Below are 20466 nucleotides of genomic sequence, written 5' to 3' on the forward strand. Positions count from 1 at the left end.
TATAGTCATATCAAATAAAGATGTGTCAAATAGACAAATGCAACTTAAATAGTAACACTGTATTTTACAAAATACCAAAAAAGGACATTTTTCTTAATATCTCATTGACAAAATTATTCAACCCCCTAGTTACATGCATCTTTAGTACTTAGTAGAACACCCTTTGGCAGTAATTACATCTTTCAAATGTGATACATAACCGGGCACAAGCTGCAATGATCTACAGGTATTTTAGCCCATTCCTCTTGGGCAAAGGCCTCCAGTTCATTCTTATTCTTGGGCTTGCGTGATGCAACTGCCTTCTTCAAGTCCCACCACAGGTTTTCTATGGGATTTAGGTCTGGCGACTGTGAAGGCCACTCCAGAGTCTTCCAGCCCTTCTTCTGCAACCACTCTGATGTTGATTTGGAGGTATGCTTGGGATCGTTGTCTTTTTGGAAGGTCCAACGTCTCCCAAGCCTCAGCTTCGTCACTGACTTCATGACATTTGCATCTAATATATCCAGGTAGGAAATAGAATTCATAATGCCTTGAACGTGCTGGAGATTCCTGGTACCTGAGGCAGAGAAACACCTCCAGAGCATGATTGACCCCCCCACCATGCTTAACAGTAGGCCAGGTGTTCTTCTCTTTGTAAGCTTCATTTTTTCTCCACCAGACATAACGTTGATTCATAAGCCCAAATAGTTCCAGTTTTGTCTCATCACTCCATAGAGCAGTTTCCCAAAACCTTTGGGTTTTGTCCAGATGATTTTTGGCATACTGGAGTCTATTTTTCTTGTGCCTGGTAGTCAGAAGTGGGTGCGCCTGGGAGTTCTGGCATGGAGGCCTTCATCTCGTAGTGCGCGCCTTATTGTCTGGGACGAAACCTGCGTTCCCCCCTCTGCAATGTCCTGTTGTAGTTCCTCAGCTGTTACCCGGGGGTTTTTCACCACCGTACGCTTCAAATACCGGACAGCAGTTGCACACAGCATCCTCTTTCTACCACGCCGAGGTAGTGTTTCCACTGTGCCTTTAGCTTTAAACTTGCGAATTATGCTCCCAACTGTGTCTCTTGGAATGTGTAATGTCTTTGCTATTTTCTTATATCCATATCCTTTCTTATGAAGAAAAATTACCTCCTCTCTTGACTTCTTTGACCACTCCCTGGACTTCACCATGTTGCAAATACACCATTGACCATCTACAAGAAGCTGAGCGTCACAGTCTTTTTCAATCAGTTTAATTGTTGCTCGTTATGGTTCTAATCACATCTACAGGTGTTTTCAACACCTGATTGAAAATACCTTTTTCAAATTCTGTTCTTAAGAGTTATGATCTTCAAGGGGTTGAATAATTTTGTCAATGAGGTATTAAGAGAAATTACACTGTTTGGTATGTTACAAAATATAATGTTGTAACTCAATTTGCATTCGTCTATTTAATGCATCTTTATTTGATATGACTATAAACAAAATACAGAATAAATGTCCAACTTGCTAAAACACCAAAATTGTAAAAGCTGTAAAAGCACACAGAACGACACTTAGCTTTTTCGCAGCAGCAGGCAGTCAGCGAACAGTCATACTACTGCATAATGTGATGTATCATCCCTGCAGGACGAGGAATAGCTAAACATGCTTTACTACACACCGTAGCAGGATACAATATCTCACCGGCGTCATAATATAAACAAATGCCATTGGTAGATCTACATCTAACATCCACTACTTAGTGGCCTAGTGGTTAGAGTGTCCGCCCTGAGACCTGTAGGTTGGGAGTTCAAACCCCGGCCAAATCATACCAAAGACTATAAAAACGGGACCCATTGCCTCCCTGCTTGGCACTCAGCATCAAGGGTTGGAATTGGGGGTTACACTGTAAATCACCATAAATGATTCCCGGGCGTATCTTGGTTGATACTTCTTTGTTTACATCAATATTTTTTATCGTCACAAAATCTTCTTTCTTTAAAAAAAAAAAAAATCATATTATTTTTCTAAACTCAGGAAATACATCCCTGGACACATGAGAACTTTGAATACGACCAATGTATGATCCTGTATCTACTTGATACCTAAATGTGTGGTTTGATCCAAAACAGAAAGTAAGCAGATATTAACAGTAAATAAACAAATAGATGAATAATATTTTTTTTACAGCTAGTCCTTCATAATGTTTACAAAATAATGTAATGCATATTCCTCCCTGCTTGGCACTCAGCATCAAGGGTTGGAATTGGGATTAAATCACCAAAAATTATTCCCGGGCGCGGCCACCGCTGCTGCTCACTGCTCCACTCACTACCCAGGGTGTGATCAAGTGTGATGGGTCAGTGCAGAAAATAATTTCGCCACCCCTAGTGTGTGTGTGACAATCATTAGTACTTTAATTAGCAGATTAATTAGGAGTCTTTTTTTGTTTTCTTACTAGTAAAAGACAAGTTGTTTAGTATGTTCACTCTTTTATTTAAGGACTAAATTGCAATAAGAAATATATGTTTAATGTACCGTACGATTTTTGTGTGGTCCCCTTTATTTAGAAAAGTATCTAAATACACGAGACAACCCCATACTGGGACTTGGCAAAACTCAAAACTTCAATACCCGAAGACTCTCATGTCCTTTACCTTTCATCACTAAATGTTTGTTATGCAGTCACATTTGACTCCATTAACAGATGCAGATGCAGTGAGAAAATGGCCGTGCGCAACCCGAGAGTCCCTGGTTCAATCCCCACCTAGTACCTCCCTCGTCACATCCGTGGTGTCCTGAGCAACACACTTCACCCTTGCTCCTGATGGGTGCTGGTTAGTGCCTTGCATGGCAGCTCCCTCCATCAGTGTGTGAATGTGTGTGTGAATGGGTAAATGTGGAAGTAGTGTCAAAGCGCTTTGAGTACCTTGAAGGTAGAAAAGGGCTATACAAGTGTACAACGCATTTATCATTTATTTAGTAGTTTAAGAAAATCTTAATTTAGAAAATGTGTTAATACGAATGTTACATTCTGTTAATTGCCATCATGTGTTGTTCTGCTTCATGTGTTGTGCAGGAATACATGTGTTGTTGATTTTTATGGCCAAGCAGACAGTTTGATAGGAAATCAAAGTCCCAAATCAATGTCACAAGTTCATTAAAGTATGCCCTTTTCACTCCTCTCTTTTTACAAATGTTATTTCCAGCCTTGGATCAGTGTTTACACCTCGCTTTATTAGACGTGTCCACTTTTCACAACGTGTATTTGTCTGCAGTATTGTTTGTGTATGCAATCGTGTGTGATGATTTATGTCTTAAAGTGTACTTTGCATGTATATTCTCTCTTTTTTGTTGTTTTTCTTTTGACCTTCCCAAGTATCTTCTTGTGTGGCCGCCACTGGCGAATAGATAGGCCATTGATTGCGCAACCAGTTACAAATTAAGATTTAAACGTTACCTCTCCGAGCTTATTGAGTTTTACATTTAGGGCATTTGCAATATGCAAGACTTATTGATTGAGTAAGGAGTGCCTCTTTATAGATATATCCTCAGGCTACCATCACTTTTCTCTTTCTCTTTCGTTTCCTTTCACTGTACCGTAACATTTTTATTACCGTGGCACCTCAAATTATGAGCTAAATTGGTTCCATGACCGATTTCGTAAGTCAAAAAAGCTGTATCTCAAATCAACGACTCACGGTGCTCCTCTGTGGGTCAGCTATAAACTTGTTGTTTTTCTGTATTTCTGGGTGTTTTCTCCTCCGCGCTCTCCTTTGCACTCACTTTCCCCGTTTCAATGGTTGGAGGGCAGGATTGTGTCGATATCTGTCTGTAGGTTGTCGACAATCACACCCTTTAAAGAAGCAGTAGAGTGAAAAAACTAGTTGACTTGTTGACATATGCTTAATTGCTTTTTGACATATGCTTAACTGTGTTTCATTATATCTGTTAAACCATATCCAATTGTATTAACAGAGTATGTACAAATACTGTCTAAACTTCACAAAATGCAACAATTTCAGTCTGCCGTTGTGAATATTCTTCTCTGAATATCTTTGGCGATTTCTGTAGATTCAACGTCACTGAAGTAACCATTCTGCTCTCTGACCACATTATTAGATCAGTCATACTGGAAATACGTGAAAAATGGAAAGAGATGTGTTGTTTTTCATTCACAATCCTTACATTAGACATATTTTTTTTTATTTTATTTTTTTTTCCAAGATGGCGCTGCTGTAGTGGCTGCTGTTGGCAGGGGCTCTGTGCTCTTGTGTCATCCTTTTGTGTTTCCCTCTTGTTTTCATGTGTTATTATACTTTTTTGCCTTTTGGGCCGGGACCCTTTGGGACTGTGTGACAAGGGGTGGCACTTTCGTGACCTCTGTGGTGATTTTTTTGTGGACTTCTGGATCTGCCTCCCGGGAGCCTTTTGGCCATGGAGACCAGCTGCTGGGTGTCTGCCACACCAGAGTCGGTTTGGAGGGACTGGAGGAGATGCGGATGAGGGGACAGAGCTGCGGAGGTAGCACTGAGCGCTGGGACGGAGAGGCTTCGCGGTGTCTTGGCTGGGTGAGCAGGTGTCGGACTCCTCAGTCACCTTGGACGTATCCTCGCTCATCCATGCGGACTGGACACTGGCCGAAAGTGGAGTTGGCTGTCTTGGTTGCTTTGTTGGGTCTGCTCTTGTCTCTGGCCATGCTCCCTCCACCCCAGCGGACGATGGTGTGGAACACCGCAGAGGCCACCACAGTGGATATGTTTCATTTACTTTTTATTCATAGCTGTATGTAGAAGTGTCTAGTTGTATCTGCTGATTTAATGTCTTTAATGTCCTCTGTGTTCTTTGATGTTTGATGTTTCCCTCTTACACACATGTAAGAGGGATGTGTTCTATGGCAATGACCTGTTTTTTTCCCTTGGCCTCAGTCTGCACCCCCTCTCCAGGGCCCAGGCTAAGACCGATTTTTTCATTTTATTTTAATCTTGTGTTTTTTTTAATCTTGTATTTTTTTCATCTTCATCTAAACTTTAACAGGGACAATTTGAGCCAGGAATTACCCAAGTATAAACAGTTTATTAAATGCCCGACCAGAGAGGAGAACATTTTGGATCACTGATACACCACAATAAGCAAGGCATACCATGCAGTCCCGTGTGCTGCCCTTGGACTATCAGATCACGTGATGGTGCACTTAATCCCTTCATACAGACAGAGACTGAAACTGACTGTTATGAAGACCATTAAGTGTTTCACTGCTGAAGCTGTGGATGAGCTGCGCGCATGTTTGGACACGACAGACTGGGAGGCAATTGGAGCAGCCGCAGACAATCTGGACGAGTATATGGACACTGTGACCTCATACATACAGTTCAATGAGGCACGCATCATTCCAACGCGCACCAGAGCTTGTTATAAAAACGACAAGCCTTGGTTCACACCCAAGCTCCGACAACTGCGCAAGAAAAAAAGACACTGTGTGGAGGAGAGGGGACCGGAGTACCTACAGAGAAGCGAAGTACCACTTCAACAGGGAAGTAGAAAAAGCTAACCGTCTACAGGAACAGTTCAGCTCCAATGACTCTGCAGTCGTGTGGAGAGGATTAAGGGCCCTTACGAACTATAAACCCCAAACCCCACAGGCCCTGAATGACCGGACTCTCGCTCAGGACCTCAACACACATTATTGTCGTCACGAACGGCCTTCAGCTCATCAAAGCTCTACTCCCCCCACCATCGCCCTCTCACACCAACTCCAGCACTACATTAAAGGACTTAAAGGACTCCAAGAACATCACAGGACTTCACCAAAGGCCCTCTCCATCTGAGAGGAGGATGTACGCCGGCAGTTCTTGAAGCTGAACAGGCGGAAGGCCCCCGATGGTGTCTCCCCCTCCACCTTGAGACACTGTGTGGATCAGCTCGCTCCTGTCTTCACTGACATTTTTAACACCTCTCTGGAGCAATGCCGCGTGCCGTCCTGTTTCAAGACGTCCACCATCGTCCCTGCCCCCAAGAAAGCTTGGATCACAGGACTTAATGACTACAGGCCGGTGCCGCTGACGTCTGTGGTCATGAAGTCCTTTGAGCGCTTGGTCCTGCCCCACCTCAAGGACATCACAGCCCCCCGCCTGGACCCACTGCAGTTCGCCTACAGAGCAAACAGATCTGTGGATGATGCAGTGAACCTGGCCCTCCACTTCATCCTGGAGCATCTGGACTCCCCAGGAACCTACGTGAGGATCCTGTTTGTGGACTTCAGCTCTGCCTTCAATACCATCCTCCCTGGACTGCTACGAGACAAACTCTACCAGTTCAGCGTGCCCGACTCCCTCTGCAGTTGGATCAAAGACTTCCTGACAGACAGAAGACAGCACGTGCAGCTGGGGAAGATTGTCTCGGACAGTCGAACCACGAACACTGGTACTCCTCAGGGCAGTGTACTTTCCCCCTGGCTCTTCTCCCTGTACACAAACTGCTGCACCTCCAGTCACCAGTCGGTGAAGCTGCTCAAGTTTGCGGACGACACTACTCTCATCCAGCTCATCTCGGATGGCGACGAGTCTGCCTACAGGAGAGAGGTGGACCGGCTGGCATCCTGGTGCAGCCTCAACAACCTGGAGCTGAACGCCCAGAAAACAGTGGAGATGATCATGGACTTCAGGAAAGTCACAGCCCCACCATCCCCCCTCACCCTGATTGACTCCCCCACCCCCGTTTCCATTGTGGACTCCATCCGTTTCCTGGGCACCTCCATCACCCAGGACCTCAAGTGGGACCCGACCATCAGCTCCCTCATCAAGAAGGCCCAGCAGAGGATGTACTTCCTACGGCAGCTAAAAAAACTGAAAGTGCCGACTGAGATGCTGGTGCAGTTCTACTCAGCAGTCATCGAGTCCATCCTCACCTCCTCCATCACCGTGTGGTTCCCCGGCGCCACAGTATGGGACAAGCATCTACTGCAGCGCACGTGCTGCTGAGAAGGTGATTGGCTGAAAACTCCCACCCCTCCAGATCCTGTTCTCCTCCAGGACCAGGAGGCGTTTGGGTCGGATCACAGCTGACTCTTCTCACCCTGGACACAAAATATTCTCCCCTCTTGCCTCAGGCGTGAGACTACGGTCCATCCAGACCCACACTTCCCGCCACCTGAACAGTTTTTTTCCCTCGGCCATCAGACACGTGAACAATAACAAGATCTGATAGCTCAGTTACAGCCCTTGTTATTCTATTCTGTGTTATATGTGTTTTATGTTGCAGGATTCCGCCAGGTAAAATTCCTAGTTTGTGAACCCGTTCTCAAACAATGGCAATAAAACTTTTCTGATTCTGATTCTGATTCTGAATCTCACAGATATTCCCGAGCCATTTTGAGAGGTAATAAGGAAGCCAGTCAGTTGATCTGTGACATAGAGCTAGGAACCACAGATCTCTTGCTCATCAACAACAATACTAATCAAGCAGCATTTGTGAGGGCCAACAACGATTACTTTGAGAAAAAAAATATGATCTAGAACCTTATATTTTGTAGCCCAAGCAAAAAAAGGATGCGCAAAAAGTTTTAGAAGCAAAGTGCTAAACGGATGCAGCTTTAATGTAACAGTGTTAGCATCAGCAGCATTGTTAGGTGCTAAACATATAAATTAACCATACTAAAATGCTTATTGTAATATTTCCACTCTCGCTGGGACGCCGACCGACGGGATAACAAGAGAGTCCGGAAAAGACCGTTCCACGTGTAAGATCTGGGTTGCAAGCGTGCGCTGAGCGTCACGCAGGTCCGCGCTGGGCGGTATGTAGGCAGCCACCAGAATGAATGAAACAATCTCTTGCGGTGAGTAAAAGGGCTTACAGTGAATGAAAATATATTCCAGAGCAGGAGAGCAGTGTTGGGATATCACCGTCACGTCAGTACACCACTTATTGTTGATAAAGAAGCAGACTCCACCGCCTATTGTTTTCCCGGAGAGCCCCGCGTCTCGGTCCGCGCGGAGAAGATGAAAGCCCTCCAGTTAAACCGCATTGTCCGGGACACTCGCGCTCAACCACGTTTCCATGAAGCATAAAGCACAAAATGAGGACAAGTACTTGTTTCTTCTCATCAGCAACGCTAGCTCGTCCATCTTGTTGGCAAATGAGCGGACGTTGGAGAGAATGATGCCAGGTAAGGGCGTGCGTAATCCTCGTCCGCTCTCTTTCCTCTTCGGTGTGGTTTCCCTCTTTTGATCACACAGTGGAGCAAATCCGCAGCTGACGCTAAGATGACCAGTAATAAGTCGGTAGGGGTGATGGATCTGATGTTCAGTAGCTCTTCGCGTGTGTAAGAGCACGCGGACACACAATTTACGCACAAAACAAATAAAACAGAGCACACAAGAGCCTTGATCGTCGCCATGATGATGACGTTACACACGCGAAGATTGATGCTATTTTGGTCGCATTTACTTATTTGCAAACTTTGGAAGTCTTTTGGTGTCATAAATCAGATTTATATGCTAATAGCTTCAATATAGAAGCACCTTGTTTTTCCACTACTGGTACTGTAAGGGGCAGCATGGATACTCGTAACTCAAAGGTATTCTCCCGGATAACTTAAAGGCACAACAAAACAAATGTGAAGCAGCTGGTACCTCAGATTACTTGTAAATTGAGGTACCACTGTACTTGTTTGACTGATGCTTCACCATCTCTGTCTGTCGAAGTTTGCTGAACAGTCCTAAAATATTTTCTTTTCTGTCGTTTTTGACGATGTTTGTTTTTTGTTTTTTTTTTCAGGAAAACAGTTCCTCTGAGGAACACGTGTTGTACGTGTGGGATCACTTTGTGTCCAAAGCTGCAGCCAAGAATGTTTTCATCGTGGCCCACAGCTATGGAGGGTTGTCCTTCGTCGAACTGGTCAGTGTTTCACATTTCTGCTTTTCTTACCTTGCGCACCAATGAAATATGACACAACCAGCAGATCTATTGAACTGAAAAATATTAAACGCATACACTGGTTCTCAGGAGAATTTAGATAATTTTTGACGAACAATAACAAACTGTACAGCTTCTGTTTACATATAGGACTTATTTTATGACTACAGTTAGGTGCTCTGAAGGTTTTAAGATATGACATGGCTTTCTGTTGAGGTTATGCACGAAAAAGAATAATAGTGAGGGATGAAGTCCAGCTGGTCCTTTGTTTTCTGAAAATGTCACTTAAACATGCATTTAAACCAACACAAAATATTTACAGTGAACTTAGAGTGAAACAAAAATTGAATTGAATACTTTTTTGTTTTTCTTATTATAAATACATAATCAAAGCAAATACAAAGAAGATAGAGAAAAGTGTATGAATTCCATTTTTGCTAATCCAATTGATGTGCCGAGTTTGTCCCAAAGTAGTTTTTTGTGGCTTTCCGCTGCAAGTAAGCAAACATAGAATGAGAATGAGACGTGACAAAAGAAGACTGATCTACAATTCAAGTTGAAGTAATCCATAAACTATTCCTTGTTTTCTGTCTAAATCAGGCCAAACATTGAATACCGTATTTTTCGGATTATAAATTGCTCCGGAGTATGCATCGCAACCGTCGAAAATGCATAATAAAGAAGGAAAAAAACATTGGCGTATAAGTCGCATTTTTGGGGGAAAGTTATTTGATAAAATCCAACACCAAGAAAAGACATTTGAAAGGCAATTTAAAATAAATAAAGAATAGTGAACAACAAGCTGAATAAGTGTACGTTATATGACGCATAAATAACCAACTGAGAAGGTGCCTGGTATGTTAATGTAACATATTATGGTAAGAGTCATTCAAATAACTATAACATATAGAACATGCTATACGTTTACCAAACAATCTGTCACTCCTAATCGATAAATCCGATGAAATCTTCTTCCTCGATGTCGCTTATAAACAACTCTGCCAACTCCAAAGGTATGCGCCGCTTCCTCTTGTCGTTTTCTGCTGCATATTTCACTACATCCAGCTTGTAATTTGCAATACATAATTTCCTTTTCGGTGCCATTTTTGTTCAGCCTTTGTCAGTTTTTACAAGTTACCGCCAGAGGTGGGGAGAGTAGCCAGAAATTGTACTCAAGTAAGAGTACTGTTACTTTAGAGATGTATTACTCAAGTAAAAGTAAAGAGTAGTCACCCAAATATTTACTTGAGTAAAAGTAAAAAGTATGTTGTGAAAAAACTTCTCAAGTACTGAGTAACTGATGAGTAACCTGTTTGTTTAATGATTACGGCAACAAATAATGCACACAAACATAAAAATAGCAATGAGCAAATAAAAATAGCAATGAGCAAATTCATAACCAGGAATATCTTTTAAGCAACTAAAACATATATAATATATATTAAATAATAAAACATGAAAATAAAAAAAATAAGGCAAATTGGGCCGCAATAACTTAACAGCACCATATGCTCAGTAGGCATTCATCGATTGATTGATTGATTGATTGAAACTTGTATTAGTAGATTGCACAGTACAGTACATATTCCGTACAATTCACCACTAAATGGTAACACCGCAATTAGTTTTTCAACGTTAATCAATTACTTAATAAATGACCAAGTCGAGGTGTTCTACCTCATATATATATATATATACATATATATATATATATATATATATATATATATATATATATATATATATATATATATATATATATATATATATATATACACAGTATATAATTTATAGTTATTCATTTTGCCATTTTTGTTGACATGTTAAAGGTGTTTTAATGAATATACATGCATGTTTAACATATAGATTCCTTTCTTTCATGAAGACTAGTATATAAGTTGGTGTGTTACCTGATTCTGATGACTTGCATTGATCGGAATGAGACAGTATTGCTGATAATGTCCACTTTTTCAAATGGAGGAGAAAAAAAGTTAATCCTTTCCGTCTAATACCACATGAAAGTCGTTGGTTTTTGGCATCTTTTTTGTCCAGTTTCCATATTCGTTTTTATACACTTTACAAGAAATACATTGGCGGCAAACTCTGTAGTTTGCTAGCTTGTTTGCGCTGGCTTTCGGGGGGACTCTTATTTTGTCAGTGCAGGCGTGATGGAGTGGCACTTTTATTGTGAAGACAGGAACTGCACGATCAGTCTTTAGGCTTTTGACGGGAAGTACGGTTGAAATAAAAAGTGTCTTTTTTCCTTTACACTTTTGATTGATTGATTGACACTTTTATTAGTAAATTGCACAGTACAGTACATATTCCGTACAATTGACCACTAAATGGTAACACCCCAATACATTTTTCAACCTTTTTAGGTCGGATTCGACGTGTGACGGTCACGTGACCGCCTGGTTTTGTTTGATTGGTCCAACGTCACCAGTGACTGCATTTGATTGGTGAAACGCAGGCATGCGTAGATTCTACTTTGAATGCGTGTCTGACAAAATCAAAACAAACAAAGCGTGCATTAACAGATCGATAAAAAAAAAGTAGCGAGTAGCGAGCTGATTGTAGATAAATGGAGCGGAGTAAAAGTAGCGTTTCTTCTCTATAAATATACTCAAGTAAAAGTAAAAGTATGTTTTATAAAAACTACTCTTAGAAGTACAATTTATCCCAGAAATTACTCAAGTAGATGTAACGGAGTAAATGTAGAGCGTTACTACCCACCTCTGGTTACCGCCAACGATGAAATGATCCGTTTCCATAGCTACGGCAATACCATGTAGCAGTGGTTCTCAACCTTTTTTCATTGATGTACCCCCTGTGAACATTTTTTTAATTCAAGTATCCCCTAATCAGAGCAAAACACTTTCGGTTGAAAAAAAGAGATAAAGAATTAAAATACAGCACTTTGTCATCAGTTTCTGATTTATTAAATTGTAAAACAGTGCAAAATATTGCTCATTTGTAGTGGTCTTTCTTGAACTATTTGAAAAAAAGATATACAAATACCTAAACACTTGTTGAAAAATAAACAAGTGATTCAATTATAAATACAGATTTCTACTCATAGAAGTAATCATCAACTTAAAGTGCCCTCTTTGGGGATTGTAATAGAGATCCATCTGGATTAATGAACTTAATTCTAAACATTTCTTCACAAAAAAAGAAATCTTTAACATCAATATTTATGGAACATGTCCACAAAAAATCAAGCTGTCAACACTGAATATTGCATTGTTTCATTTCTTTTCAAAGTTTATGAACTTAAATTAATATTTTGTTGAAGCATTATTCAATAAATATATTTATAAAGGATTTTTGAATTGTTGCTATTTTTAGAATATTTTTAAAAATATCTCACGTACCCCTCGGCATACCTTCAAGTACCCCCAGGGGTAGACGTACCCCCGTTTGAGAACCACTGCCATATAGTATATAGCAGTTAGCATTCCATGACCCAAAATGCACTTTTGCCATGACCCTCCCCCGCTGAATTCTTATTGGTTGACGTGTAGGTGACGATTGCTGACGCGTGTGTGACGATTGCTGACATTGTCTTTGTCTTTTCCGTGAACGAGATGAATATTATTATATGATATTTCACAGTAATGTGTTAATAATTTCACACATAAGTCGTTCCGGAGTATATGTCGGACCCCCAGCCAAACTATGAAAAAAACTGTGAGTTATAGTCCGAAAAATACGGTATATGGAATGTGCATTACTGTGAATAATCAGTTGTGTCCCAAAATTATGTTGTCCTTCGTTGACAAATCCACAACACCTAATAAAGTTATTAACTAATAAAGTTGTTTTCCAGCTGTTATCCACCTCTTCAATGTTTGGCCTGGTTAAGCCGGAAAACAAAGAATGGCTAACTTAAACTTCAATCCTTAGAGTGCTTCTCTGTTTTCTTCTGATCATGTTTAAAACTATGTGCGGGTAAACTTAAATGGTTTTACAAAAATGTTATTCATACACTTGCAGTTTTTTTTTTGTGTTTGTTTTCGGATGAAAACATGGATAAAATAACGGTACAATGTATTTTGCATTGTGGGCTCATTTTTTGATAAATATCAAGTCAGATTGTTTCTCACAAACCGTAGTCTGCCTATCTTCATGGTTTTTGTGGTGATACACTAACCATTGTTACAGTCAGTTATGCATTTTTATTTTTCTGAGGGACTCTAACACGTGACACATTATCTGATGTTGTAAATAAGTTGATATTTTTTTAATAACTTGACACTTTTTCTGCATGAACACTAATGTATAACTCAGGGGTCGGGAACCTTTTTGGCTGAGAGAGCCATGAAAGACAAATATTTTAAAATGCCTATCCGTGAGAGCCATGTGATATTTTTTAACTCTGAATACAACTAAATGCGTGCATTTTTAAGTAAGACCAACATTTTTAGAGTATAACAAGTCACTTCATCTTTTTAATTGCATTGTTATTCTGAGCTAACGAATAATAATGAAAATACTTCTTACAATTAATGCGACTTCTTGAACAGGTGTGGTAAAAAAAAACATGTGGATGGATTAAAAATGCAGGTGGCAGAGGGGTTAGTGCGTCTGCCTCACAATACGAAGCTCCTGCAGTCCTGGGTTCAAATCCAGGCTCGGGAACTTTCTGTGTGGAGTTTGCATGTTCTCCCCGTGAAAGCCGGGTACTCCGGCTTCCTCCCACCTCCAAAGACATGCACCTGGGGATAGGTTGATTGTTAACACTAAATTGGCCCTAGTGTGTGAATGTGAGTGTGAATGTTGTCTGTCTATCTGTGTTGGCCCTGCGATGAGGTGGTGACTTGTCCAGGGTGTACCCCGCCTTCCGCCCGATTGTAGCTGAGATAGGCGCCAGCGCCTCCCGCAACCCCAAAAGGGAATAAGCGGTAGAAAATGAATGAATGAATGAAAATGTTTTTTATTTTGAACGTTATTTTTAACACTGTGTTTACCAGCGGAATTACTCATTACTTATCGTGTTAAGCAAAGTCAGTTAAGATTTATCTGAGAGCCAGACGCAGTCATCAAAAGAGCCACATCTTGCTCGAGAGCCATGGGTTCCCTACCCTTGGTGTAGCTCATTGTTAGCACAAGCACCTGCCCTGTTCAGTCCTGTACCGAGTGTTTGTATAATCTGTGAGTGCAGTCAGGTTACCAGAATTATTGCAGTTTTGTTGTTGAATAACAGATGCATTGCACAGTTCATCTCTATTCACTTTTATTGAGGACATTTCTTAGATCCAAAGAACGCAGGAAGTGCACTGTCGTGGGAAACTGAAGGTGGCCGCAATGGTGCTTTCAGGAATAGTTTTTTTTTCCATCTCTTTAACTCACCTATTCTTTTTAAAGTGTTTTGTCATTTTAATTTGGCTGCTAAATATTCATGCAGTGCTTTGTCCGTGACAATCTCTTGGGCTTTCCAACTGTATGACGACAACTCGCTACTCTGCCTATTTGTATCCTCTTTTACTTCTGTGGTTGTTTTAGTCAGTATCTCAGTTTATAGGCGCTGGCGAGGTTACCGCCGTAGTCTTTTAAGTACTGTCCTTGTCAAGCACATGCATGCGGTACAGTGCTTGTGTGTATATAAATACATCTGCATACAGCTCGTGCGGTGCAGCGTTGAAAACATCAAGACAAAGAGCTGGAAGTTCATTTAAGTGACAGTGTTCGTAAATGCCACCGTCAGGTTTCCCTAGAGGCCTTACCAGTTTCTGTTGTCTATTATTGTCGTGAATCCTTTACAACTTCCAACCTGGGACTAATTGGGAACCCAGATAGAGACTCGCAGCTTTGTCTCGACCGTTTGACATTTGAGCCAAATGCAAACCTTGGTGCACATGCAGAAATATACAAATGATTTAAAGTAACATTTCTTAGCTGTTATCTCACTCGCAACAACATGCCCATGCCCACTGCACTTATAAATCGTGCACACACACACTATCTACTTAATTGAGGAGAAATTGGTCCAGCGGGATAATATGGGGTGGTGTGTGAGTGTGTGTGTGTGCGTGTGTGCAGAGCAGAGAGCCTTGCGGGATGAACTATTCGACACATGAGAAGACCCAGAGAAAACAAGCTGTCTGCGGGTTAATTACTGCTCCCCTTTGCAGTTAATAAATACATTTCTGATCAAGCCCATCAAAAGGGCCCGCTGTTAATTTTTTCCTGTGCGTTCCCCTTGCTCCGGAGCATGTTAACCCCTATGTGGCCCACTCAAGTGTTTCATTGCAATTTGATTTCTTTTTTAAAAACACTGCGTACAGACTAATTATAGCTACATCAAAGAGGAGCTAACTGCCTTTGAATGTGAGTGCAGCGAGAGAAGCTACAGGGCCAAAGGCTGCTCGCTCTGTCTGGTTCACCCCCACCCCCTTTTTTTCCGCCCCTTTACCCTTGCACTCTTTCTTGAGCAGAAACACGTTCCCCTAAATCCATGTCAGTTCAATGTTGAATCTCTTCTTCTCTTTACTGACACTTCCCTCTCAGATGGGCTGCTTTTAATTATGATGTCACATGGAAAAAATTTGGTTCAGTTTTTTTGTGGAAAATTTCAGAAAAAAAAATATTTTCCTGCTTCTATACCAGGGGTGCCCACACTTTTTCTGCAGGCAAACTACTTTTCAATTGACCAAGTCGAGGGGATCTACTTCATATATATATATATATATATATATATATATATATATATATATTTATATATATATATATATATATACATATATATTTTCTTAATGATGATCTAGCAGCAGCCAGCGTCATCTCACAAGATCCTCGGGTGCCGTGAATGTCAATCAAGTGATGTATTGGTGAAGATTGATGATCGCTCATTTTTAGGTCTATTTTTTTAACGCCAGGCTATCTTGAGGTCGTCAACACCTTAAACCACACTCTTTTGCGGATCACGGGCCCCGCTGTAATCCACCTGGTTCAGTCCCTGCTTTTTTCTGTTCAGTCCTGGTCTCAAGCCTGGGTCAGCCGGCATGAGAGATGAGCATGCTCTAGCCCGGGCTATCAACACAATAGCCAGCACTTATTTGAGTAACCCAACTTGATTTGTCTAAAATACTGCTAATATATCAGAAAAAGAGGCCAAACCCCAAATTATGTATCCCAACTACTCGTCCACTACATTGAGAGACTTACGAGTCATTCCTTCATTCAGTGATTACTGATGAGTTTCACCCCGAAAGAACAAAAGGGACCAGATTTAGGGGGACAAAACCACACAAAGAATCAACGGTTAATTGCCTTGATTCTTTTGATCAGTTTTCACTACCAGAAGTCCACTTGAACACGGAAGTGTCTCTTCCAACGCAGTGGCGGGCCGTGCATTTCACACCTAGGCCTTCAATGATGTCCTACTTGATAAATACTTCTTTTAAAGTTGTGTCACCATGACCACATCTGGAGAAATACACAGAAATACACTTGGTACTACAGGACATTGAATCACCTCGATAGTGGACAAAAAGGGTTATTTTCTGGCGCATTTCAAAATCAGCAGACCAACATCTGCATAGCACTGTAAATTCTAAATTATTGTGAAAATGGGAAGCCGTGGGTACCGCTCGTAATTGGTTGATTGGAAGTGGCGGAAAAACCCTTTCAGAGATCTAGCCTCTCTGACGTCCTTCTTGAAAATGGCATAGCAAATGTATATCTGCAACCTAATCAACATTGTGCTCTACTTAGCAAAGTGTGGATCCGGTGCGGCTCTGTTGATTTGCAAAACACTTTACTCACGAAACTCACAACTTCTGATTGGAAACATACTTATATTTGTCATGTTTAACGTTTGGCAAATTCGGGAGGCTAACTGTCAAAAACTCATGGTATGATTGGCTATCGCAATTGTCTACCAACTGCGGAGCACTGCACAGACCGCCACATTGTTGATTCAAAAACCCTCTTTCGGATTTCATGCAGGGCTGGCAGCAACCTAGCTGAATTATGATTGGATAAAAGCTCTGAAGTTAAAAAAAAAAGCAACACTGGAGGCTAATATGACATGAAAAGAATATGACAGCTTGATTCCCCTTAGTGGCAATGGACGGCTGAGTAGTGCTTATACAGCAGCAGCCGGCCTCTCAAGCTCCTATTACCTCCCGTCTGTTGCAAGTTCTGTTGATTCTATGTAATTTGTTTATATGTGCTATGGCTAAGAGGTTTTTTTCCTTGATCTCAGTCTGGACAACCTCCCTGGAGTCCAGCCTTTCTACTGAAAGTTTTTTTTTACTACCCCGCCCCCAACATTTACCTGTTTCTGACATTTTTTTGTAAGGGCCGCCGGAAGTTGGCAGACCCATCAGCAATCTTTTTTCTGTCTCCCTGTAATGTTTGTCTGATCTTGAATGGGATTGTGCTAAAAATGTAAATTTCCCCTCTGGGATTAATAAAGTAGTTCGGATTTTGATTCTGGTTCTGATGAATACTTTCATGTACACTATATTGCCAAAAGTATTTGGCCACCTGCCTTGACTCACGTATGAATTTGAAATGTCATCCCATTCCTAACCCATTGGGTTCAATATGATGTCGGTCCACCTTTTGCAGCTATTACAGCTTCAACTCTTCTGGAAAGGCTGTCCACAAGGTTTTGGAGTGTGTTTATAGGAATTTTCGACCGTTCTTCCAAAAGCGCATTGGTGAGGTCACACACTGATGTTGGTCGAAAAGGTCTGGCTCTCAGTCTCCGTTCTAATTCATCCCAAAAGTGTGCTATTGCGTTCAGGTCAGGACTCGGTGCAGGCCAGTCAAGGTCATGCACACCAGACTCTGTCAGCCATGTCTTTATGGACCTTGCTTTGTGCACTGGTGCACAGTCATGTTGGAAGAGGAAGGGCCCGCTCTTAAACTCTTCCATTTTCTTATAATAAAGCTGGCAGTTGATTTTGGAATATTTAGGAGAGAGGAAATTTCACGACTGGATTTGTTGCACAGGTTGCATCCTATGACAGTTCCACGCTGGAAATCACTGAGCCCCCTCAGAGCGGCCCATTCTTTCACACATGTTTCTAGAAACAGTCTCCATGCCTAAGTGCTTGATTTTATACACCCGAGTGACTAGGACACCTGATTCTGACCATTTGGATGGGTGGCCAATACTTAAATGAAATTAAAAATGAAGTGAACTTTATCAATGATCAATTTATGATCATTATGATTTATGTTAGGCCAGCAGAGAAAGTCTTGCTGGCCCCGACAACACACCACTGTTCCAATGTAACCTATGCACTCAGAAAGTGAGAAAAAAGAGCAGTCTTATTGGAAAGGATGGGGCAGCATTATATAACATCTTATATAAAAAGGCATCTGTCTCTTAGCGCACAAATGTGTGGGTGCCAACCCGCTAGCTGCCGCAACAGCCCCGACCAAAACATGAGTGCAGATTTAAGTGAACATGCCTCATGCATGTAGTGGCCAAATGTCTTTCTGACACCTTCTGCAGAAGGCCATCAGTCTCTTTTCTATAAAATATCTCACTTGCGTTGTGTGTGTAAAGTGAACAAGTGTCAGCTGTGAGAAGCGATGCTCAACTCGAGATCGACAGATTTGGAGATTTCCACTCTATACCGTGAAGGATGGGAGGGCGGAAACAATTGCCAAATACTCGCTGTTGAGTCAGCCCGAGTTGGAAAAGTTAGCTCTACTTAGCAACTCTCTTTTCTTTCCTTTTGCCCCCTCTTTTTTTTTTTTTGTTCTCAAGTATTTTGAGCTATACCGGATCCCCCCCTCTCGCCCCGTCAGGGTGACCCCCGGGGCAGCAGCAGGGCCAACTCTGCCCTCTGTGCAGGACTCTCACTTCATGACTGGCATGGTAACAGCCCGTTAGGGAAAACCCTTTTTTTTACTCTTCATTTCCTTTGTTTAACAGCACTAGGAATTAGTCACGTATGCATTTATTATGACATTTTTGTTTATCATCAGAACCAACATGGAGCAGCACATTGGTATTAATTGAGTCGTATAGAAAACAAAACCTCTTATAAGTTAACATGATCTAATGGTAATGGTATTTAGCAGGAAACAGAAAAGGTAAAAAAATATATAGATATTTATACAGTGGGGCAAAAAAGTTTTTAGTCAGCCACCGATTGTGGAAGTTCTCCCACTTAAAATGATGACAGAGGTCTGTAATTTTCATCATAGGTACACTTCAACTGTGAGAGACAGAATGTGAAAAAAAAGTCCAGGAATTCACATTGTAGGAATTTTAAACAATGTATTTGTAAATTATGGTGGAAAATAAGTATTTGGTCAACCATTCAAAGCTCTCACTGATGGAAGGAGGTTTTGGCTCAAAATCTCACGATATACGGCCCCATTCATTATTTCCTTAAAATGGATCAATCGTCCTGTCCCTTTAGCAGAAAAACAGCTCCAAAGCATGATGTTTCCAACCCCTTGCTTCACTGTAGGTATGGTGTTCTTGGGATGCAACTCAGTATTCTTCTTCCTCCAAATACGACAAGTTGAGTTTATACCAAAAAGTTCTATTTTGGTTTCATCTGACCACATGACATTCTCCCAATCCTCTGCTGTATCATCCATGTATCCATTTTGGTATAAACTCAACTCCATGTGTTTGGAGGAAGAAGAATACTGAGTTGCATCCCAAGAACACCATACCTACTGTGAAGCATGGGGGTGGAAACATGATGCTTTGGGGCTGTTTTTCTGCTAAGGGGACAGGACCATCGATCCGTGTTAAGGAAAGAATGAATGGGGCCATGTATCGTGAGATTTTGAGCCAAAACCTCCTTCCATCAGTGAGAGCTTTGAATAGTTGACCAAATGCTTATTTTCCACCATAATTTACAAATGAATTCTTTAAAATTCGTACAACGTGAGATCCTGGATTTTTTTCTTCACATTCTGTCTCTCACAGTTGAAGTGTACCTATGATGAAAATTACAGACCTCTGTCATCATTTTAAGTGGGAGAACTTGCACAATCGGTGGCTGACTAAATACTTGTTTGCCCCACTGTATATATATATATATATAATATATATATATATATATATATATATATGTATGTATACAGTATATATGTATTATTTTCAGTCGGAAGTTGCCCATTTCCACACTGTTTTCTGAGTTTGTGCTTACCTAACCTCACATCCTGCACTAAGCTCACTGCTGAATGCAAAGACATGAAACTGATATATATATATATATATATATTTTTTTTTTTTTTCATTCTCATCCCACTCACTGCAAACAGTATTATTCTCCAAAATGTATTCTTGTAAATGTGTCAAACTAAGAAAAAGACCAGCTTTCCTTGTATTTTTTTCTATACAATTGATGGAATGTTTTGGCTCAGTTTAATACAATAGATATTAATGTTATTAAAATAATAAGTATAAAAAAATAAATACTTTTGTGCTGCAGATCGTACCTTACAATCTCTCTTCACAATATTGCTTTAAAATAGGGCCGGTATAGCTTGGTTGGTAGAGCGGCCGTGCCAGCAACTTGAGGGTTGCAGGTTCGATCCCCGCTTCCTCCATTCTAGTCACTGCCGTTGTGTCCTTGGGCAAGACTCTTTACCCACCTGCCCCCGGTGCCAC

At 41.1% G+C, this 20466-nt stretch overlaps 1 protein-coding gene across 5 annotated transcripts in view; it reads left to right on the forward strand.

The window, feature by feature from the left end:
- The window catches only part of arb2a (ARB2 cotranscriptional regulator A), a 503242-nt gene that overhangs the window by 234195 nt on the left and 248581 nt on the right, over positions 1–20466 (forward strand). For all 5 annotated transcript variants that reach the window (XM_061906255.1, XM_061906252.1, XM_061906253.1 and 2 more), the window contains one exon: positions 8727–8846. In XM_061906255.1, coding sequence (XP_061762239.1) covers positions 8727–8846 — 120 coding nt within the window. The remainder of the gene's footprint in view (positions 1–8726; positions 8847–20466) is intronic.

This window comes from Nerophis ophidion, linkage group LG07 (assembly GCF_033978795.1).
Source record: "Nerophis ophidion isolate RoL-2023_Sa linkage group LG07, RoL_Noph_v1.0, whole genome shotgun sequence".
Lineage (NCBI taxonomy): Eukaryota > Metazoa > Chordata > Actinopteri > Syngnathiformes > Syngnathidae > Nerophis > Nerophis ophidion.